We start from the raw sequence: 24,626 nt of genomic DNA, 5'->3' as shown, positions 1-24,626 counted from the left end.
AAATGTGCTTTCAAAAGTATTAATCTATCTTGAGTCCCTCTCGCAACTTCTTGAGGTCATGGGGTCAGTACACAAACAGCACAGAAGATTGTTGGCGAGTTTAAAATAAGCTCCTTTGCTGTAATACAAACAAAAGAAAAGATCTAATTGATGCATGGATATCAAAAGTAGGTACACAACATCGTATATAAAAACGAAAGGTCAAGTTGGTGCTTACATAATTTTTCACTACAGACTTGTTGATAATAAGCAGTTTATAAAGCGAGACAAACAAATCTCATTCATCGTATACGTACTTCAAAACATGGAATTCATATTATACATCTTGCTGGTCATCGTTGCTACACCCCCCCCCCCCCCCCCCCCCGATTACTAAGTACCCAGTAAATCAGCTGCTGAATAACCACTCTTAGACACAATACTCTTACTATCAACACTAACATCAACATCTGATTTAATTGTCCTTGTCCCTTGCATAAAATCCTCTAGTGACACAGTGATAGTAAGAGGTCAACACGCCAACACACTCAATCATTCTCTGCTCATAAAAAAGCAATAGCGGTTCTTTGCGCAGGTCACTATTTATTATACTTACTAATGGCTTGTTTTACCCTTTTCACCTGTGCATGCAAGGTCTTCAGAGAACCCACCATGACCTCCCCCCCCCCCTTTTTTTTCGGTCCAAAATATTATGTTCTATTAATTCTATCCATCTTTGATCTCCCAATCTATTACCCATGCAATCTCTTATCCTACCCCCCCCCCCCCTCCTTCCCCTCGCCCGTCCCCTCCTCCTCCTCCTCTTCCTCCTCTTCTTCTTCCTCCTCCTCCTCCTCCTCCTCTTCTTCTTCTTCTTCTTCTTCTTCTTCTTCTTCTTTTTCTTCTTCTTCTTCTTCTTCTTCTTCTTCTTCTTCTTCTTCTTCTTCTTCTTCTTCTTCTTCTTCTTCTTCTTCTTCTTCTTCTTCTTCTTCTTCTTCTTCTTTCGTCGCCCTACTTCTTTACATCCAAGTTACATCAGTTAAATCCATGTGCTCAATGTATTTCCTTGGTTTAATTACGCGGTCAATGGGCCTAAAAGAATCTCAATTTTTTCTTATTCCCGAGGCTCTCCTGCATTATTAAATTTCCATGTTATCAATGGCCTGTTAAGACCCCTTTTCTTCTAAAACTCTCAAATTCTGGCCTAGTCAGGTCTAGTGGTACAGCGCCAGGGCGATAATAGATATAAAATCATGAGGCATGAGAGTGAAGAAGAAGAAGAAGAAGAAGGAGGAGGAGGAAGAGGAGGAGGAGGAGGAGGAAGAAGAAGAAGAAGAAGAAGAAGAAGAAGAAGAAGAAGAAGAAGAAGAAGAAGAAGAAGGTGAAGAGGAGGAGGAGGATTAGGAGAAGGAGAACGAAAAAGAAGAGGAGGAGGAATAGGAGAAGAAGAAGAGGAGGAGGAGGGGGAGGAGGAGGAGGAGAAGGAGGAGGAGAAGGAGGAGGAGAAGGAGGTGGAAGAGTTGATGGTGTGACGGATACTTTGGTGATTGTGGGTTGGGAAGCTACTCTATGGAAACACTTCCTGACCCGGAAGTCCAAATATAATTGAGACAGAGGAAAACAAACCTATAGACCACAACAAGATGACAAATATAAAATATTTGTCAGAAATAAAAATACACATTAATATTATTATGCTACCTCAATCCTATTGTTAGTTATAGAAGATCGTGATACTGGTATACTTTATACATTCAATTTACAGTTGAATAGGTAATGTTTTCTGACTTTCATGAGTGACGAGCTGGAAGTTGAAGTGGAATTGGAATCATTTTATTTTTTAATTTTAATTTTAATTTTAATTTCAAAATTAAGATAGGCAGCAGTATCAGTAAAGTAAGTGGCAATGATGCTGAGGCTGAGATGATTCGTCATCATCATCACCATCAACATCATCATCATCTCTTCAAAGGGGAGGCCTTCCGAAAGCTCCTACATCCCCAGTATATGTTCTAGATAGTAGGGGGTTTGTTGGGAGGGGGAAAACTTTTTTTTATTTTTAAAGTTTCCCCCCTCCCAAACCCTCTACTAGACCATTATAAATTTTAAAAAAGAATACTGGGGATGTAGGAGCTTTCGGAAGGCCTCCCCTTCAAAGTCGTCTTTGTTAAATACATGATTTAGTTTGCTGTTCTCTTTTGTCAAAGTTATCCCTGATTGAGTTTTTTTGATGTAGGAGTACGAGCGTGTTATGTGTTGTTATGTAATCGGCTTTTTTTTTTTGTAATGAAGAGGTGTCCGAAAAAGTTGTGTTTTATTGCTTTTGATCCAATTATTACTTCTCTGAAGGTATCAGTGAAAAAATAAATAAGCTAACCTTTTAAATGTTATTGACATATATTTGATTGTCAAAAAAGCGGCTTCTTTTTAGTCACAAAGTTACAAACTGAATTACAAAGTGAAAGGAATATAAGGCGCATTTTTAACCCAGTTAATATTACATAACTTAAAAAAAATTATTCATACGATTAATAATACTGGTACCATTATCTTATGAGATGCATGGGTCAAAGTTTGCCAGTGTACTACGGAAATGCAGATGAATGAGAGTTTCTTGGGACTGTCATGCCGGTTAATCGATACTTTTTCTGGTGAGGGAGTTGATAGGTCACTCCGCATTTGCCACCATTACCATAATAATATCATTTACTGTAACACCGACCACCACTTGACTACTACTACTACTACTACTGCTACTACTACTACTACTACTACTACTACTACTGCTACTACTACTGACGCGACTGATTGTTTCAGGTTTTGTGTGTATGGCATTCCAACATTTTCAGGAGAAGTGACCGTTGCCAACTTTGACCCATGATGAGATGCATCCTGCTATTTTGAAAATGTTATCTTAAACCCAAGCTTTGTTTTCAGCATTCGGGCCATCCCGACATAATATATTATTGTTGACAACAGTGTTGTGATATAATTGATTGGTTTCATTTTCAGTTTTAATTTATCAACAATACATACTCTGGACAACTTTAATTTTTAAGTTGACTTCAAACCCCCAGTTATCATCGTTTTTTAAATTTTTTAAATTTTTTTTTTTGTGTAACATCACTCACGTATTTATGGTTAGGAGAGTACTGCTGGTTGATAACATAACTTGTGAATGTTGTTTGATGGTGGTGGTTGATAAAACTGAAACTGAATTACAAATAAAGAAGTCAGTAGTTAATTGAAATGGTTGCTTTTTGGCATGAACGTGCAAGGTGGGCACAGAGGCTAGATGTATTTAGTGAAGCTGCTAGTCGAGTTTTTTACAAGTTGCAGAACTCAAAAGAGGGCATTTTACATCAGACTTTGAATTTATTAATCTATCATCAAGTATAGTTTATTTGGATTTTAAAGTTGTATCTCACCCAACTCACAAATCTCTTACAAATCCACTTATTTATAAAAAAAAAATGTAATTTAATGTCCTAAACACGGATATGATCATGAAATCTGCCACAAATCAACAGATTTTGTGTAAAATGTTTTTATTGTCTGGACTATTATATTACTTTTGGTGGACTAATTACTTTTGGTTATACTTTGTTCTGTAATTTTTTTTTAGCGTTTTTACACATTTAAGGACTTGAGTGTTTGAAGTGATGTCCACCTTCCCCCCTCCCCACTTGAAAGTCATAAAAGAGAATGAAAATTGAGAGGAAGGGAAGGAGGGTGGTCCAGGGGATCAAAATGGCGGATCTCGAATGTTAACAAATGGATAGAAATGTCCACATCAAAAAGCAACCTAAAAAAAAAAAAGAGAAGGCTGCTCCCAAAATTCAAAATTTCTAAAGCTAGTAATGGTTTTTATCAACATTTCTGTGCCCTGAACCGAATAAAATGATAAATGAAAAACTCTATTTTGGTGCAAATATGATTATTGACTGTAAAAGTATAAATTTACCAAAATATTTAATGATAGTGATAGCGACGTACTCTTATATCATTCTCGTCTCTTCTCCTGGAGAATAGGGTGTACTGATACTATTACTAATCATAATTTTATCTTTTCAGGTAACTGGCATTTTCAATAAAGATGCCTGGAAAATTGATCAAGCAACAGTCATTGAGCACTGCCTCAGCTGATCCAGGCCAACGCATTAAAGTCCTCACTGACTATGGATCTCAAGTTGAAATAGATAAAAGTTTAGCTGTCCGCTTATATTTCCGTTCTGGGAGAGAAATGCTTAGAATGGCTAATATGTACTGCGATGAGGACCAGTGGGAAAGCGCGTTTATTTTGTACTACAAATTTATCACGTAAGTGGGCCTCATTCATAATTTATCAACATTAGTGCCATACTATTCCCTAATTTTGGAGACATCGTAATATTATTTAACCCCTTGAGTGCTTGGCCTGTGTCTCACACAGGCACTAAAGATTGGTAAACCGCTTATAAATAGTCTGTGTCTGCTTCTTACATACAAATTTCTGCATTGTTATCAATGACAAAAATAAGCACAGTTTCTTCCCTTGAAACAAAGATATGTCATTCTATTGAAACTGAGTTGATTGATTTTGATTTAATTTTTGTTGTGTAAATAAATATTTTGATTGTTGTTACATTTTGAAGGTAAATATTAGAGAGTTAAATTAACAACATGTTGTGTCTTTGACTAAATTGTTTTTTTTGGTTTTGGATATTGAAAAACTAAGAAAAGAAAAAGACCCCAAAAAAACCAAAGAAAAGAATAAAAAGACTTGAGCTATCAACTTAATGTACTCAAAACGCTTTACAAGAGTCCCAAGCCAACAACAACTCTCAACTTGTTGAAGGAGACATAACGCCTGTAATATTACAATTTTTATTTTCACCAGATGCAATACTATTACAACCAGATACTCATTTTACACCAGAGTCCAGTGAGAGAATATGAGTAAAGAGTCTTTCCAAGGACTGTACTGACTAGAGCAGGATTCAAACTAGGGACCTACGGGTGAAGGCGGGCGTCATACCACAAGACCACAAAGCAGCACAACTTACTGAAAAATGATTAAAATTAAGAAACAATGTATTATTTATTGTATCTAAGAAAATTAAATGGCAGTGTAGCACTAAACGTAAAAGGTATTGATTTCGAATTCCTACAGCGTTGTGTGATCTTGAGCACCTCGCCATAGCTCACTTTGCAGCAGTTCAGTGCGGATGATACCCGGGTTATTCCAGTCTTCCCATTTATAAAAAAAAAAATTGCCTCAGGGATGAATAAAGGGAATTTTGATTATTTTGAATATTCACCTAACAGTTCATGGGTAGCTGTGTTCTTTAGATTTGTCAGGTGTGAAGGAGACATGAAAAGCATTGATCACCCTTCTGAAATTATGTCATTGGTCTAAGACAAAGTAACTGGGCAGTTCTCCTTGGATTCCAGTATTATTTTTAAAATGAGAAATGCAAGAGTATTCCAAATTGTGGGAAAAATGAAACAAAATCAAAATCAAAAGAAAATAATAATAAACAAAAGACAAAACAAAAGCAAAACAAACAAACAATCAAACAAAATGACAAGACAAGTATCTTGTAATAAAATGACACAAAGAAAACAAAAGATAGTGGCCCATTTCTGTAGTTCACTTCAAGGAATATCTGTTGTTCACAGCGTCATATTTTCGACTCTAAGCGCTACTTCAATCGCCTCACATCAGGCTGACCACCTGATACCTGATACCCTTGCTCTCAGGAAAAACGTAATTGACCGTGACACGATAGGTATGCAAGCCGGACGTTGGCGTGGCATGCGCGTGTGGTGCATCACTGTGATGCAATTCTTTGCTTTGAAAACCCCTCTTTTTCCCCCTTCCCCCCACCAAACCATCAGAACGATTCATTTTATTTTCATTATTCATGTTATCACCACGTTCAGATTTGTTTCTGTGTAATTTTTATTGTTTCTTGGTTTTCAAGTTGGAAAATAATATTAGTTAAAATACGACTGCTTATCGCTCTTGGAATGATATCAAATTTGATGTGAGTGATGTGATTAATTTAATTAATAACTCTGGTTTGGATCCATGAAGTTTTATTTTTTTTCGTGATTCCCTATTTTGAAGTCTTTGTCTTTAATATAAGTTTTAGAATAAGTTCGCGATATGAGCGATTTAGGGATAAATGTTAAATATTCACATTTGTGCTCAAATGTATTATCTCAATGTGTTCTCGGGGGAGGTGGGTAGGGGGGCCTGCGGTTAAGGAAAAAAAATCCATTTATTGCCATTTTTATCTACAATGTTTTAGCGTTTTAATGGAAGTTATCATACAGAAATGTTTTATTATTTGTTTATTCCTTCCAAAATATCAGGTTACATAAATAAGAGACATAAAAAACTACATATAATGGAGCATTCACGGGATGTTCATTTAAACCACCTAGATAGACTGTGTAGGATTTGTGCACGATTCTCCTTATCAACAAAAGAAAAAAAGTTGGGACGAAAAAATTTTTTGTGTGTGGGACATAGAGAAAATATTTATCTTGTTTTTGGTGTAGATGTGACTGGTGACTGTGAAGATAGACATCCTAAAAATATTTGTAGAAAGTGTATTGATTTAGTCAGATCATTAAAAAAATGCTGCTCTGAGTCATTGCGCCAACGAGCTATTGACATTGCGAAACAAAATGGAACACTATGGTGCCCCTTTAATCCAAACACAATTATCGATGACTGTGTGGTCTGTAGTCACACTTTATCACTGGATGGACGCTTTAAAAAGTCAGACGATACGATAGTATCCAATGACTCTATGGAAATGACCCAGTCAAGCCATGAGGAATCTACATTAGAGGAAGATCACCGTGAGCCATCACAATATGAGGAAATATTAGAATTTGAGTGTCAGCCTACATGAAGTCGATACTTGAACGAACAAGCCACTATTTGGAGGCCTTTCGAATCTTCTACTCCATCGAAAAAGACAAGTGATGCTGCAACCGCTATGACACATCAAAAGTCCGATGAAATCAATACATTGCCGAGAAAACGTAAGCATGAAGAGGACAATATCACCGAAGCTGAAAAGAAAATAGCTTTGAAAGTATTAAAAGCAATGTTTAAAACGAATTCTGTTGCCACGTTCAAACAAAGAGGGGGGAGCTTTTCCGTAGTGCGAGTGAGTGTGCCTCGAAAAGAAAGTGAGAAGGCAAAGACACCGACCAAAAGAAAACGTGTCAAGCTTTTGGAAAGGATCAGAAATGTCGTTGCCGGTGAGAATGATGAGTCTATAAATGTACAGACGGCATCTGAATTAAAGAAATTACCCATCAAAAAGAGGCGGATTATCGCTGAGCGTGCTGGCATCAAGGACAAAGCATTCATCTCCCATGATGACACTTTGGCAATGAAGGAATGCATGGGATTATCCTGGAGACAAGTCAGGAAACAACGAAAGTTTCTGAAAGGAAGGGGAATAAAGATGGAAAATGAAGGAGCCAGTCGAAGTGCATCAAAAGAAATAACGGGGAATATGGTGACCGTGGAAAGCATGAATTTTATTGGAGACGAAGACTTGACAAACGAAAAACCATTTGCCTTCGTCAATGATATCAGTACTTTGTTAGAGGGTCTTTTAGATTCATACAATAGTAAAGATCTCATTTCATCACACAGTGACACCATCCCAGGTGATGAAGTGTGGGTTAAGTTTGGTGGGGACCACAGAAAGGACTCATTCAAATTGACCATGCAGCTTTTGAATGTAGGCAAACCAAACACAACAACAAATACCGTAGTGATAGGACTGGCATATGTCAAGGACAGTTACGGAAATATAGAACTAATGATGGAGAAGATAGAGCCCCAGATCAATGACATTCAGAACAATTTAAGATGGAGAGGTAAAACTACTGTTATTTTCATCAATGGTGATTATGAGTTTCTGACCAAAAGTGTATGGTCTGTCAGGTCCCCAAGGCACCTTTCCATGTCTGTTGTGTACACAGCCAAAACGATATTTTAGTTCAAGAGCAGAAACCCCATTTCCACAAAGAACACTAGAAGGGATAAAGGAAGACGCCTCATGCTTGATGGAGAAGCATAATGGAGATAAAAAACACGCACCCAAGTTCAACAATTGCTTGAGATGGCCATTGATAAACATTGAACTTACACACGCAGTACCTCCATACCTTCACATAATGTTAGGGATAGTCATCAAGCACCATAGACTTTTAGAACAGGCAGTAGACAAGTTAGACTTGAGAATTATCACGGATGATAACAGGAATCTATCGCAAAGAGGGAAAAGTTTGAAAATATTTGGAAAGAATTGGCGTCATAGAAGGGATTTGAAAAAACAACTGAAAGACACAAAAACATGCTTGATCCTTAGTCGTACAGTAAGGGACAGACATAGATTCGAACTATCGTACAAAAAATTGAAAAGAAGTTATAATGCATTAGGATTTGAAACCCTCAGTTCAAGATCTGGCCCAATCTGCTCGAGTCTGGATGCGATTTTAGCCAGACACAAGATAACACCCCAAGCCTATCATAGTCGGGGCTTTGTCGGCAACCACTGTCACAAGTATTTGACTGCGGAAGTCAGAGGGGCCTTACTAGAAGCTATTGTGGAAGAAACATGCAAACACACATGCAATTTATTAACAACTGACTTGGCTGGGGAAATCAAAGCTAAATTCACACAACTGAACACCCTATACCAAATTGTCCATGATAACATTTCGCATTCCAAGCCTATAGACAGAACCCAGTTACACAAGACACAAGAAAACATCGATCATTATCTCCACTTTTTTAGAACACACTTCACAAACATGATCATTCCAAAACAACACATACTGGAGCACCATTGCGTTCCATTCATGGCCAGATTTGGGTTTGGTCTTGGGCTCCATGGAGAGCAAGGCACTGAAGCCAGTCACCAAATCATAGGAAAATTGGACAAAAGAATATGTGGTGTTAAAAGTGACACTAAAAAAATCAAGCTCATCATGGAAGCAAATATTCTCCATACATCACCACGACTACGCAACCAAGGAAAGTCACCAAAGAAAGCTAAAAAAAAGTAATAAGGGAAATTCTCAATTATCTTTTAAAATAAAACAAACAAACTGATGCGCACATTTTGATAAAGTTAACTATTATGATTAAAATTTCATATTTGGATTATTGAAAATTATTTGTACAAAGTAAGATTTTATAAGATTGACAATTCCAAGATTATTGTGAAGCTAGCTTCAGTAAACCTCTATGCAGACTTTCAAAAAATTCAGTAATGGGATATAGATAACTACTTCAAGAGCATTTTTTGGATTAACTATGAACTTCGCAAGAGAAATTGAGGGTGAGTTATAATTGTAATAGTTTTAAGAGTAATATAAAACAAAAAAATCAGATGTCCACGGATTCATTGTCTTGTAATCGACACTTTAATTGAAAAGTGTTAATGATAATCAGTTAAAAAATGACCGACATTTGTTTCGTTCTAACTATCATTCCATCATTCATAGACTAATGAAACTTCTCATGTCATAACCATACATCATTACTAACAGTTTCCACCCTACATGCTTTCAATGGCATGTTTTGATTTAACGGGAATGCCCAACTGTTGATTGCATACAATTACTATAACATACATGTCCAGCAAGCGCGCCGTTCGTTTTCTTGCCGAAACTGGGTGAGTCATCACCTGGCATATCTGGCATCGCTTAACCCGCGGTAGGGCTGTGGGGAGGCCGCGGTATTAAAGTATCGCAATTTGGACACTGTGTGTTGTTCTTCTTCTTCGTTTGAGCAGCCAACGCCATCTTGCTGGCGACAAGCGCTATGCCATGTTGTATGTACTCAAAGCAGCCAGGAAATTTTCATTTCTTTTGGCAGATTGTTCCATTCCTTTGAGGTTCTTGGGGGAAAAAGCTCTGTTGCCTATATGTTCTTTTCGATCTGTTGATTGTGTATGTCAAGGAGTTGGTGGTGCGGGTATTATGTTTGTGTGTTGACAGTTGTGGATTGGTGTTTGTTGAAACTTTAATTTGTGCACATTTTAGATAATAATCTTTGGATTCAAGATAAATACAATCGTCTTTTAAAAATGCCAATTTCCCTTTACTTATATTTTAAGATATTTTGTATGATTTCTTTTTTTTTTCAGATTGTTTGTTGAAAAGCTTCCATCGCATCCTGACTACAAATCCTCACCTCAAGAGGATATTGCAGACTTCAAAAGGGTATGAATACACATGAGCAATACTAAATTCCCTTTTTAAATTAAAAAAAAAATACACTTTATTTTTTTGGAGAAATGTAAACACACAATATGAAATTATTTATGTCTTATCATTTGATGAAGGGAAAAAGTAGATTGTGTATTTAAGTTCACTTCACATTCACATATATACTGATTGAGTTTGGTTTTCTGAGTCCATTCTTTATTTATCTCCTGATCTCTTCACCTAACAGTTCATGGGTAGCTGTGTTCTTTAGATTTGTCAGTGTGAAGGTGACATGGAAAAGTATTAATCACCCTTCTGAAATTATGTCATTGGTCTAAGACAAGGTAACTGGGCAGTTCTCCTTTTATCTGGCAGATTTAAAGCCCATTTAGAAAGGAATTGGTCACATGACCTGGGGCTCGATTCTTACTTTGAATGTTGCTTACAATAACAACTTTATAGAATAATTAGGTCTTCTCTGAAGTTCTGTTATGGAAATAAAAGCTATTTAGGCAAGTAAACAGCACATTTTTATTGCACATTTTTCATGGATTTATCATGCTCAATGGGCTTCACAGTATGTACGACAAGAGACAATTTATATATAAATTGTAAAATGAATTTCCCTCTCTATATTCATTTTAAAAAAAAGTATTCTGATAGCTATTGCATGCTATTCGTTAGCTGAAGTATCAATCCTTGAATGATCTGGTTTAGAAAAACACGGAAGATCACTCGAAATAATTTGAGGTTTATTATTTCTTCCACAAAAATGACATCTTTTGTGATACCTATTCACACTGCTTCACTTATTATACTTTATTATTTAATGATTACAAAGAGAAGACTACTCTTATCCTTGATGATTTCGTTTTTCAATTGATCAACTTTTTTTTTTCAATTTTTTAAATTTCCATTTTTCTTTTCTGTCACTCTCATCACAGAAAGTCAAGAGGGTTTTCCCTATTGCAGAAGAAATCAAGAAAAAGTTAAAGCAACAATATGCAAAGGAAGAGGAAATATACTTGGAGGAACAAGTAAGACAACCACTTCTTGTAACATGTGGACTTTTGTACAAGATTTCCCTATTCAATCTAATTTTCATTTTGAGACTTACTAATTAAGTATTCTACGGATGTTTATCAAAGAATTTAGATTTCAGACTATTCTGCGCTGTTTGCTCATTATATATATATATATATATATATATATATATATATATATATATATATATATATATATATATATAATATATATATATATTATATATTATTATTATATTATATTATTATTATTATTATATTATTATTATTATTATTATTATATTATTATTATTATTATTATTATTATTATTATTATTATTATTATTATTATTATTAATAATAATTTTATACCACACAAGCATAATTCAAATTACAAATTCGCCCATGTCTGTTCTTTAAAAAAGAAAGGAATTGTTTGGTTTTTCACAGTGTTCAGGAAAAAAGCTGAATCTGTGGCTTGATAACCGTGCTTGCAACATGAGATAATTCAGAACCTGATAGATATCTAAATAGAAGAATTTTAGAATAGAATTTTTTTTTTCAATATAGTTGGTTATATATTTATTATTTTAAGTTATTTATGTGTGACATTTTTCTTGATATTATTTTTCTATATCTACTCACATATTTTATGCCTTTTTTCCCTTTCTCATTAATTTGACCAAATTTTTCTTGTCTCAAAAACTGTTTTCGTATCTAATAGAAAAGACTTGCTGCTGAGCGACAACTTGAAGAAGAAAGAAGAAGGAGAGAACGAGAGGAACAGGAAAGAAAGGATGCAGAAATGGCACGTAGAATACAGGAGGAAGAAGATGCTCAAATACGCGAATCTTTGGAAGAGCAGTATAGAAAGTTACAACTTGAGGAAAAAGAAAGGTTGAGAAAAGAGGAAGAGAAAGATAGGGAAGGTATGTGATATAAATTGATGTGTTATTGCTGCATAAATTTGAACATGTGCTTGTTGTACTTATAGCATTCTTTAACATCCTCAAAAAGCAATTGCCATATTTTAAAAGAACTATGACTCACTTACCCATTCAATAAACTTATGACAGGTTGCCAGCCCATTGTTGTCACAAAATAAAAATTAAAAAATAAAAAAAAATTTAAAAGAAAAGAAAATAATACATGGAAATGATAGGTAATGATAGGTTTATTTTGATCATCTTATAAAAAGAAAAAAATACATTTTAGATGACTTCAACCTTTGATATTGTGAATGATATTTAAGTAGTTAAAAGCTAACTCTTTTGTTTATTTTTATATTCTTTGTATATATGTGTGTGTGTGTGTGTGTGAGAGCGAGAGAGAGAGAGAGAGGGAGAGAGAGAGAGAGAGAGAGAGAGAGAGAGAGAGAGAGAGAGAGAGAGAGAGAGAGAGAGAGAGTTAGTGTGTGTATCTCGGGCAAAGAAATATTCACTTTTTGGATTTACATGTTTTACTATTTTAAGGAATAACCATTTCTTTAGATGATCGCATACTGCCCCTACTCTAAAAAAAAAATATATAAAATTTTGGCCAGAAAACCTGCTCTCCTTATAGCGATAGATTAAAATGACTCTCATCTCGCCAAAAACTCTCAAGTTTTAGATTTTTTTTCCTTCACATATGGGCAAAGGTTTAAAATACAGACTGAAAATTGGTAAAGAGATGGATTTTTGTTCATGACCAATCCTATTTGTAAATACATGGAATCCTGATCCTAACTGTAGCTGTAGATTATAAAGAAAAGTGACAGTTATCAGCAGATGATTAAGATTTGAAAAAAATGTGTATGAAGCAGCGCCAGACAAAGCTGAAAAAAAAATACCAAAAAGAAGAAAAAAAACATTCCAAGAAATCAGCCTGCTTCGACCTCAGACCTCCTGATTACCTGTCAGACATGCTACCATTTCATGGTTTGATTACACATGGATTGCTTGAAGGATATCATAGATCTTTTCATATATGTTGAAATTTCATATTTAGACTTTACGGCTACAATTCTGAAACATTGTATTAGATTGACCTGTAGATCAGATGGTTTGACATTCATTTTTATTCTTACAGAAGATTTACAATAGAACGTATCATTTTTCTTTATTCTCTCCAAATTACCCTGGATTAACATCTCATCAGAACAACTAAAGATAGATTAAAATGCATACACAAAGAAAAACTCTCTAAAAGATTTGGACACTGGAAATCACTAAACTCAGACAATGTCAAAATTGGAATGCAGTTTAAAACCCTTCAAATTCTTGAATTAACAAATTAACAAAATATTGTAAGTTTCTCCAAATATTGGGATCTAGATTATTCAATTAATTGGTCAATGCAATCAACACATCCATTGACACACAGAGGGATTGGCATCAATCCTGGATTCAGTTGATAATTTTTCTTACCATCTATGATTAAGTAGCGGGGCCTCTTTGGTCTGGAAAAACAATATACTTTACATTAGACTAGCATCTCATCCGAAGGGTATTAGGCAATTATTACTGTTCATTCAACATTTCAGAAATTCGGATTGCCTCCAACTCCATAGGCCTTATGGTTACCAAGGACCGCTTTTCCCCTAAAATGTTTTCATATCTTTTCTCTTCTATTTTTTATCAGGAGGAGATCACCCTGTTGCAGGTCCTCTAGGTGGTGCTATTGCAACAGCAGGGGCATATATTCTTCCAAATGTACCCTCAGAACTTGACTCAATACCGGAATCTAATGCTTCTGCTAGCACCTCGGTGTTCCCCCCTCCTCCATCATATTCACAATACTTGACAGACATTAGCAGTGAACGTCCCAGTGTACCAGATCGCAATTTGAAGAAAAATATCGCTGGTGATGGATCCGAGTGAGTTATTTGTTGTAATGATTTGCCTGATCTTTTTTGGTCTTCGACCTTAGCTATTTGTATCATTAAAAAATGATTTTCAGCTATAGAGATCAATTTTTTTTTTAATGAGACTTAAAAACAGAGACAAATGTCTTTTCCTAAGAATTTCTTTATACATCTATTATCAATTTCAATATTAGATACGTTAATTTTGTATTTCCCAATCCAGACAGCCATCAATGCCAAATAACCACATGCCCACTGTGGACCGAAGCACCAAACCCAGCATTGACCATCATATGAGTCTAGGTGGTTTCGGGGATAATGTAGGGGGACTGAGAACAGTTATTGTGCCTTCCACTCTCATGGACTCATTCTTGACCTCAGCAAAATCAAACACATTGAAAGAGGCTGAGACTATGGGAATACTTTGCGGGAAAATGGTGAGTAACTGAGTAAGAGAATATATTATATACAGATCTCAACAACATTTTAAAAAAAGAACAGAACCACAAATGTATTTTTTAAAAGAAAACAATTGTTATCTTTCAAGATTTTGTGACCTTTTGAACATTTAAAGATTGTTATTTTGGCTAATTGTCTCTTAATGAGTGCAGTGGAATGGCAATTAAAGATGAGATCCCACCTCAGAAATATGACTTGGGACTGTGTTTGGGGTGCCCGCAAAGCAGAGGTTGTAGTGATTTATAAAAATTCTGCAGTATAAAAGAATTGGAGTTACATTGAAGTCTTGTACACTAACCTTTGGAGATAAAGATAAAGGGAGGAAATCTAACTCATGAACGAACAACACAAAACAAACGACGTTTCAGCCCTTGGCCTTTATCAAGTAAACACAGAATACATATATATTTATATTAGATTGTCATAATAATATAGGCGAAAATTTGTAAATGTGTGTGTGTATGTGTGTGTGTGTGTGTGTGTGAGTGTGTGTGTGTGTGTGTGTGTAATGGAAGAGAGAGAGAGAGAGGAAGAGAGATGAAAAACTATATATATATATATATTTCAAGAATAAGGTAGGGGGATGGGGGTGAGGGGGTGGGGGGGGGGGGTTAATTGAAGAATACTAGACAGCAATAGTGTTATTAGTGGTCCCCTACCTCTGCTGTTAAGATATTGAAAAAAAAAAAAAAAAAGGAATGAAGAGAGAGAGAGAGAGAGAGGAGAGAGGAGAGGAAGAGAGAGAGAGAGAGAGAGAGAGAGAGAGAGAGAGAGAGGGGGAGGAGAGGAGAGAGGAGAGAGAGAGAGAGAGGAGAGAGAGAGAGAGAGAGAGAGAGAGAGAGAGAGAGAGAGAGAGAGAGAGAGAGAGAGAGAGAGAGAACGGGAACGGAAGGATGCGTTTCAAGGTTATATTTAAAAAAGAGAGGAGTGTGATAAATTAATTTTAAATATAAAATATATATATAATATATATATATATATATATATATATATATATATAAATATAAATTATTAAAAAACACAAAACAAACTATATTATTCTAAAATAAATAAAGAAAGAAAACTTAGCTTAGTGATTCATTGAGGAATTGCAAGCTAAGTTTTCTTTCTCTCTCTCTCTCTCTCTCTCTCTCTCTCTCTCTCTCTCTCTCTCTCTCTCTCTCTCTCTCTCTTCCATTACACACACATACACATACTGACACACACACACATACACACACACACACATTTACAAATTTTCGCCTATATTATTATGACAATCTAATATAAATATATATGTATTCTGTGTTTACTTGATAAAGGACAAGGGCCGAAACGTCGTTTGTTTTGTGTTGTTCGTTCATGAGTCAGATTTACTCCCTTTATCTTTATCTCCATTTTATTGACTCATTTAGGCACCTCTATTTACTGGCTTTTGCTGCTTGCAGATCTTAAAATATTTCATGATTTAAAATATCACTCTTACTGAGTCAAGTGGTTTGTATTGAGAAGAAGGGAAAAAGGGAATTCTTTAATTATTTCTATTCATGCTTTCTTGAGGAAGCGTCATGGCAGTTTGGAATGTTTACTTTTAATCCACACCAAAAGTTCTAGTTCAAAACTTGGAACATGATCAATAAATCAGCAAACATAAAGTCTTCAGACATCACGGACTGATGAAGGATTTCAGACGAAGCGTACAAAAATGTTTTCTTTGTATTTACTCTGTCATCTTTTTGTTTATATTTTCAATGCTGTAGACCCTGGGTGCTTTCAAGATCACTCACCTGTTCATACCAAAGCAAAAGGGAGGTCATGATAGCTGTGATATGGAAAATGAGGAGGAGCTGATATTTTATCAGGACGAGCACAATCTTATCACATTGGGTTGGATTCACGTAAGAACTGATGATTATGTGTTTGTGTATGTGTGTGTTTTTATGTGTGTGTCTGTATATATATGTGTGTATGGTTTTGTTTGTGTGTGTGTGTGTGTGTGTGTGTGTGTGAATGCAACTGAATTTCATTGTTAATTGCTACTTGCGAGGCTATGTCAAAAGTCATTTTTTGACACACAAAGACATCAATATTAAGAAATCCAAAGAGTGATGGAAATATCTAGTTTCTATCTTAGAGGCAGGTATGAAAAGTATTGCAGGAATAGTTTCTCGGTGACCAATAAATATATACTATGTCAACACTTTCAGCAAGTTGAGACGCTATGCCATTTATTCTTTGGATGCCTGACCCTCATTATTTTTAAACAATTGTCTTTCATTATTTAACATAGAGAAGAAAAATCAGCCCTTCAAGATAAATGAGTCCTTCAAAGCCACGATGACTGAAAGCTTCTGTTATGGGGCTTGAGGTTAATGAGTTCAGAAAGATGAAAAGGGAAGTTGTTAAGGCATCTGAAGACTAATAAAACAATTTTATTTTGTAATGGCAGATGGAAAGTCAGTGCAAGTTTTCCAAAAGTTGATTGATTTGTTATTTTCTTTTTGGATATATTATACAGTCTGCTGAATTTTGTATACATTGCAATTTACCAATTAAATTCAGTTGAAGTCTGGGCAGAAGGAATCGCCGTAATCAAGTCTTGATAATACCAAAGAAACTATTAATTTTTAGTGACATTTTTGATGAAAGTTTCTGACAAGGCATATATTTTTTTTTAATTTCAAAATTTAAAGATTTACAGGCACTATTTACATATTATAACAGTAGTAATGATAATAATAAACAGCACTTATTACAGTGCTTTATACTGTCTAAACAGGCACCAAGCGCTATATGACATGGTTAGGTTTTCATTTAGGATGACCCCCAGATTCCTAACCTGTCCCTACCAACTGGACTATCAAGATCCTCATATTTAAAAAAAACTGACTCCATCCAGAGTTTTTCAAAATGACTTAATATGACGTCTCTTTGTAATATATATGTTACGACAATAGGTTATGTCACAAACGACAATAGCTTAATAGCTAATTTTTTCCTGCTGACACATTTTCCCATACAAATTGACCATTGATCATTGTACGTGTCAGTGCCATTTTTACTCACTTATTTTCTGTATTGGTTATTTCTAATTTCAATTATTTAAAATATGGTCTTCCAAATATGGTCTTAACTTTTCCATCATATTTATGTTAACTTTTGCATCAAAAAGCAGAGCAAAACTGAACCCCAAAACAAGCAAAGAATCAAAATTTAAAAAATCCCATTTTGTCCTTTGCCCTTGTATACAAACTATGATTTTAAAAAAAAAAAATAAAATAAATAGATAATTACATATTTAAAAAACAAACAAACAACAACAAAAACAACATACAGGGAAAAAAACCCTAAAACAAAGCAATTTGTTAACCTTTTTTAGCCTCTATTTTTTTTATTTCTACAGACTCATCCGACCCAAACAGCCTTTCTCTCCAGTGTAGACTTACACTCACATTTCCCTTGGCAGAAAATGATGCCAGAGGCCATAGCCATCGTGTGTTCACCCAAATTCAATGAGTGAGTTACTTATTGTCAGTATTATATTTCACTTAGAAATATTCATGCATTATCTCTCTCTATATATCACAGAAACAGCATGGCTCTACGAGTAATATAACAACTTGGATTTTAATAATAATAATAATAATAATAATAATAATAATTATAATAATAACTATTATTATTATTATTATTATTATTATTATTATTATTATATTATTATTATTATTATTATTATATTATTATTATTATTATTATTATTATTATTTATTATTATTGATATTAGTAGTAGTAGTAGTAGTAGTAGTAGTAATAGTAGATGTATTACTATTATTTATGATCTAGGTGACTTTGCTATCTTTATTTTTTTAATTTTTACCTTCATTTCATATGACCCCCAAGTTTCAAGCCATTTTACCACTCTGAAATAACCCTTTATTTGTAGCCCACAGGTTGAAAGCCTTAAACTTATTCTGGGCATTAATTTAGAAGGGGGAGGGGGCAGTTGAATTAAATTGTGCCAGTGCCAGTAAATATTGGGCAAAAATATATATATATTTTTTTTATAAATAGGCGCAGCCACTCTTTTTCACAGTGATAACCACGGATATGAATGATTTGATATACATGTTAACCGAATGTTGATGATTATCAATTGGACTCTTTCATTTCAACTTTGATTAATAGTATAGTGATTCATATTGGACAATGTTTATGATTAATATGTTATTTTCCTCTCTCATAATGAAAACAGGTCTGGAATATTCAAATTGACAGATAGAGGTTTAGATGTCATCGGTTCCTGCAGACAAACAGGCTTTCATCCCCATGCCAAAGATCCTCCTCTATTTGAAGTGAGTTGTTGATGTGCTCTATTGATAGGAAGTATAAATTTGAGAGGAAGATAATTCTGCCTAGAAGGAGCTGTAAGCTTCAAAGATGTCAATACAACAAAGCAATTAAAACCGTTTAAAAATTATTTTTTGGGGGCCAATTATGTCTGTCGAATTTTTTTGCTGTCCCTGCTATTTTATTGTGTGACATACTAAAGTGTTAACAAGGAAAACTGTAATAATGGAGTTTACATTGCATCACACACTTAAGTGTTAACATTAAAAACTGTTACAATGGAGTTGACATTGCATCACACAATTAAGTGTTAACAATAAAAACTGTTATAAGGGAGTTTATGTTATTGAAATAATTCTCCGAATTGTAATTATATAATATCCTTTTTATATTGTAATCATGAAGGGAATTGGATGCTTATATTTCCATGGGTTCACCGTGAAAATAGATGTGTTTACATTTATGGAATGCCCTTTTAGAGTTTCAACATGCTCAGTGCATTTCAGCTATTCTTGCTGCAGGGCCAATCCAACCAAATTTCCATTTTGTAATATAATATGATATATTATTATATTATATGATATCATGATATAATATAATATAATAGGATATAATATATTAAAATATAATATAATATAATATCTTATTATATAATATATTAAAATATAATATAATATATTATATTCTGATACCATATATTAAAATGTAATATGATATAGTATAATATTATATATTAAAATATAATTTAATATGATACATAATATAATGTAATATAATATATTGATATTATGATTTAATATAATATTTTGAATCGGGAAGTGGAGATGGCAGAGACATAAGTTATGTAAAGAGGAATATAAATCTTGACAGGGAGATAGAGGATTCTTAAATTTATTTTCTTTATTTATTTTTTCAGTCAAGTGCCCACGTACAGCTCTCGGAGTCAGACACAGTCCAGGTTGTGGACAAAAGAAATTAGGAATCACGTCAATCACTTCTAACTTAATTATTATTTTGTGAATACCTGTGATTATGTTGTCTATGGAAACAACGGGATGTGAAAAAAATGTAGTCAAACCCAAACATAGCAAAACCTTGTAGTATTGCTACGTTTGGGACCTTGAAAAACATAGAAATGAAATTAGTGTTTGTGTGTGTGTTTGGGTGTAGATGTGGGTATGAGGGGGGAGACTCTTCTCCTTTCATGATGAGCCATGTATGTCGCTATTGCTGAGTCTTTTAACCCCCTAAATCTGCTTTCTATTTTTGCCCTGTAATGAGACTTTTCGGTTTTGCCCTTGTACAGGCCATGATCTCTAGCTAAGAGAAAAACAGTCAAACATTTTGTTCCTTTTGTGGAAGGTCAATTGCAAAAGTAAGTTCACACTTGTTTGAACGCTCATAATATTGGGTACAAAACAACGATTATCATTTATTATATACCAATGGAAAGCTCATTCATTTCTCTATCAAACGGTAATTATGTCCATCTCAATGCCTTGCGTAAAAGATAATCATGAACTTAAGAAGTGACACCAAAAATTTGAGTTTGCAAATTTACACAACTTTGTTAATATTTTGTGTGCCCTCGTTTTTCTTGATGTAGGGAAACTACTTGCCTTGGTATAGACAAAGTGACTTGCTCTATAAAATCTGCATTGAGATTATGCCAGATATCTTTAAAATGCTGGTTTAATTCATCTGCGTTGTGAGGACCAAGACAACGAACTTCTCTCTTCATAATATCCCACATGTTCTCGATTTGATTCATATCAGGACTGATTGCTGACCACACCATTGCGAGTTCTGTGCGATGATGCATTGCCATGCATATAAACTGTTGCATTTTCAATGTCTCTGAAAACAGGAACTATGTTTTCCTTTATTAACTGTCAGATGACAACCTGCCATTCTATTCATACAAGAGATGTCTTTTGGTCTCCCATGATCTCACCCCAAACTACCACAGACTCTTAACCTCTGTTTCTGAGCTGAATGATATTTTCTTGCTGAAAACGTTCACATATTTTCTGTAACAAAGGTTTCGTCTGTCAGCAGAATTCGTCTCAAACTTTGACTCGTCACTGAACAAGACATTTGTCCATTGTTACTGAGACCACCTAAAATGTTTACATGCCTAATTGACACGGTTCTTTCTGTGCAAATTGGTCAATTAAGGTCTTTATACTGTTATCCAGACTCTCATTCCAACAGATAAACATGTTTCTAAAGATGAACCTGCTGATGCAAGGCTCCTTAGCCTTAACATGTCTAATCAAACAGGCACAGTTCTCAACATTTTTAGTTAGCATTATTTTAGTTAGCGGCGGTATAAGTACTATGTATTAAAGAAAAAAAATATCCTTTGATATTGTTGACATTTTGTTAATCAAACAATGCAATTTATTTTAGTTAGGCTATTGAATGTGCAAACTGGTGTAAAATCAGATCATCTAAGGGCCTCCTTTGGCATTGCTTTCCCTAGAATTATTCCTGTGCACATTTTGCAATGTTGAATTGAAAGGCAATAAATTAATATTTATATGATGTGTAACAGAACGTAATGTTTTGATTATATCCCAACAATATAATGGAGGATGGAAGAGTGTTTATATTTTTTCCCTTATAAATCATCTCTCTGTAATATATTGTTGTATTTTTTACTTTTTGATATAATATTGTATAAGCGTTTGAGTGAATCCATCTGAGCAGGATCATGTACTTGTGTTTGTTTGGGACTTTAAGGTGGTCTCAAGATACATTGATTGATTGACCTTGAAATCTACTTTTATTTTCCTATTTGAACTAGTCCCAATAGTCTTTTACTATGTGTTTTAAACCGCAGATCTATAATCTTTTGAATACCCTATCATTTTCCTTTCTTACTGGTGCGGAAATGACCTAAAAGTTTGTAAAGGCAGTAAAATCCCTAAAAACATAAAACTAATTATTTCAATTGGAATTTTACACTTATTTAGCAAATGTTCTCGGCTTACAATGATTAATGTTACTTGTTTCATAATTTTTCATTTTACTATGAAATGACATTCGATTTACACAATTCCTTACTGTTTGAACTCAATTTCATTTACTCAGGAGTATTCATCGTTACTGAATTCATGAAGAAATCCATATTTAATCAATTCAACAGTGGTGAATTTCGAGATTTGTTTGATTCCATCTTAATGCTGCTTTTTATTTATTTATTTTATAGATTTTTTGTATAATTAACATAAATACACCTTTATCTTATGTGCCATGACAAGTGCTGCCCCTCTTTTTCTAAAAAGTTCATCAGCCTATAAAAGAATGGTAATATTTTTGATTTATTAGGTTGCTGCTTTCCATAAAGTCACTCTGGCTGTACTAAATATCGGGTGGTTACAAATAAATGCACCTCTCTTTGTCGGCTTGTATCTCTTAGACTCTTCATTGGATTTCTTTCAAATTCAAAACACAAATAAAACACATCCTGATATGTAGATTGTCAAAAGTTTATGAATATGAATTGAGAAATAAAAAGATATTGTGATTTTTCACAAAACAGTAATTATGCCACCATAAACATTATTTTCATCATAATCCTCATTATGTAAGAAATCGTCTATGTAGCACACTCACATTCTATTTTGCTCCAACAATTACGAAGTTATCACTTTCTGATCTCCCTTAGTGGGCAGGGAGACACTTACTGTGTCTTTTATCCCCCTATATTTGTTTTCCAACTTGCTTTCGTCTTTGTCTTGGAATGAGATTACTGGTTTTGTCTTGTACCTAGCCGGATGCCCTTGCTGAGAGGGAAACAGTCAAATGTATAGATAGTTTTGGGAGATATCTTTTTCCTTGTAAATCATCTCTGTTATGCACTGTATTATGTTTTGTTTACATATTATATATGATATATAAATATTTGAGCGTATTCCTCTTAGTAGGGACCTGTGCTTGTGTCTAGATGAAACTTTTAGATGATCTCAAACTAAGTATTTTGATCGTGTGCTCTTGGAATCTACATCTGTTTCCTATTTTAACCAATTCCCCCTTGTCTTACCTTTTCTTGGGTGCTTTAAATGTAATTCTAGAACTTTTTACTATCCCATTTTCTTCCTATTTACTGGTGCTGAAATGACCTTAATGTGTTGCAAGTAAAACCCTTAAAAACAAACAAAACAAGTTAGCACTTAAGTGATCAATAGCACCGGCATCCTCCGTAATGATGCAATGTAGTCTCTTTTTTCAACTTAAACTGCACATCCAAATTTCCTCAATGGTTATCTCATAACTTCCTACTCCTAGCATAAAATAATTCTTTCAAACAGTGCAGAATGATTCATTGTGGTTTTGACAGATATGTAACTGGGTGTGCATAGAGTTTCCCAGGCATAGCAAGAAGTGTCTTTTTTAAAGTATGACAACACGCAAATGCCACAATAATTTGTGTCATCTTTTTGCTGATATCGAAATTGTTAGGTAATGTTATAAGATTTTATATTATTCAAAAAGCGCTCATTCAATTATTTTTATATTTTGCAATTCTAATCAATTCTATTAACAAAGAACAGGTCTAATAGTTGTAAAAAATTGGAAAACATATCTTTATAACTTGTTTACAATAAAAAGAAATAGATAGCAAGCATTTTTTGTGACCACCTGATATATAATATTGCTATTTGTAACATTAAACAGACAAGTAAAACAATCTTTCCTATTTTTTGTTTTACCGCCATAAATTGTTAGGTTCCAATCCTCTCTGGGACAACTGGAAAGGAACGCCTCTGGAGAAACATTCATAATTTTGTAGTTCCCTACAACTGCACTGAGTTCATACAACGAGGCTACATTGTACTTTCTGTAACAACTCCTTACTGAGATAAAATAGTTCTGTCAGGATTTTATTTTTGTTTGATTGTAATTTTTGTTTCTTCTATGGCGAATTTGAAACTATATTATAGCAATGCCCATCTCCTGTTTAGTGTATTGTGGGACAAAACTTTTATTTGTTATCTAGATGGACTGAGTGAGTGCTCTTGTACACAAATGATGATAGAAAACCCTTGGCTGGGGATCACAGCATGGCATTGAAGTATGGCTATTGTTGTCATGCATTTTAAAGGAGAAATGATTTGAAAAATGTTCTCCTCATAAATTATCTCTCCTTTAGATGTCTTATGTTTTTGTGCTAATCTATATTATATTTGTATGAGATATGTATTGTTTGTGATAATAAAAATGTATTATTATTTTTGGCAAAGATCCAGGTGAGGTGATGATTTTTATATCAGACAAGATACAGAGGTGGATTTCTTCTATTGTCTACACCCGCCCCCTCTCTTATCCATCGTCTTGATTTTCCTAGCTTGTAAATGACGCATGTGTGTCTGTTGCAAGTGCTGTTAAAAGCTCTAAAAACAAACAAAGTGGGAGAGTTGGGGAGGGGGGACATGAAGTTTTCATGATGAATTTTGTTAATATGTTGGTAGATTCTATCCTAGTTACTGCAGATTCAACTACCAGGCCATCTGACTGATTTAAATCTTTTGTTATTTGATACACGCTGTAATATCTTTCATGTTTTAATGAAAGCAAATACTTTTTTGTAACCCCTTGAACTTGGTCCCAAAAATAGTGATCAATACAAATGAGTTCAAAAAAATTATAAAATGGTTTAAAATGATTGTGATATCTTGTAAATAAATGAATCATGAAACATTTTTATGCTGTGCTAAATTTTGTGATTTTAATTTTAATGTGTTTTTTTTTTTGTT

At 34.2% G+C, this 24,626-nt stretch overlaps 1 protein-coding gene across 6 annotated transcripts; it reads left to right on the top strand.

Annotated features, from left to right (window-relative positions):
- The first annotated feature begins 1,571 nt into the window (after positions 1 to 1,571).
- LOC144972572 (STAM-binding protein-like) lies at positions 1,572 to 24,572 on the top strand. 6 transcript variants are annotated; one of them, XM_078913935.1, is made up of 11 exons: positions 1,572 to 1,692; positions 4,054 to 4,299; positions 10,152 to 10,227; positions 11,157 to 11,249; positions 11,959 to 12,163; positions 13,857 to 14,091; positions 14,303 to 14,516; positions 16,278 to 16,415; positions 17,921 to 18,033; positions 18,770 to 18,869; positions 19,781 to 24,572. In XM_078913935.1, exons 2-11 carry the CDS (start codon positions 4,076 to 4,078, stop codon positions 19,841 to 19,843), a joined length of 1,461 nt encoding a protein of 486 aa, XP_078770061.1. In that variant the 5' UTR covers positions 1,572 to 1,692; positions 4,054 to 4,075; the 3' UTR covers positions 19,844 to 24,572. The 6 variants fall into 6 exon arrangements, with proteins under 6 accessions (XP_078770061.1, XP_078770058.1, XP_078770059.1 ...); XM_078913932.1 differs by having other exon boundaries at positions 1,572 to 1,752; XM_078913933.1 differs by having other exon boundaries at positions 1,572 to 1,875.
- Positions 24,573 to 24,626: the final 54 nt, after the last annotated feature.

This window comes from Berghia stephanieae, chromosome 5 (genome assembly GCF_034508935.2).
Source record: "Berghia stephanieae isolate SIO BIC M18660-M18661 chromosome 5, UCSD_Bste_1.3, whole genome shotgun sequence".
NCBI lineage: Eukaryota > Metazoa > Mollusca > Gastropoda > Nudibranchia > Aeolidiidae > Berghia > Berghia stephanieae.
Note: the sequence above shows the minus strand (reverse complement) of the source record. Positions and strands in the feature narration are given on the sequence as shown.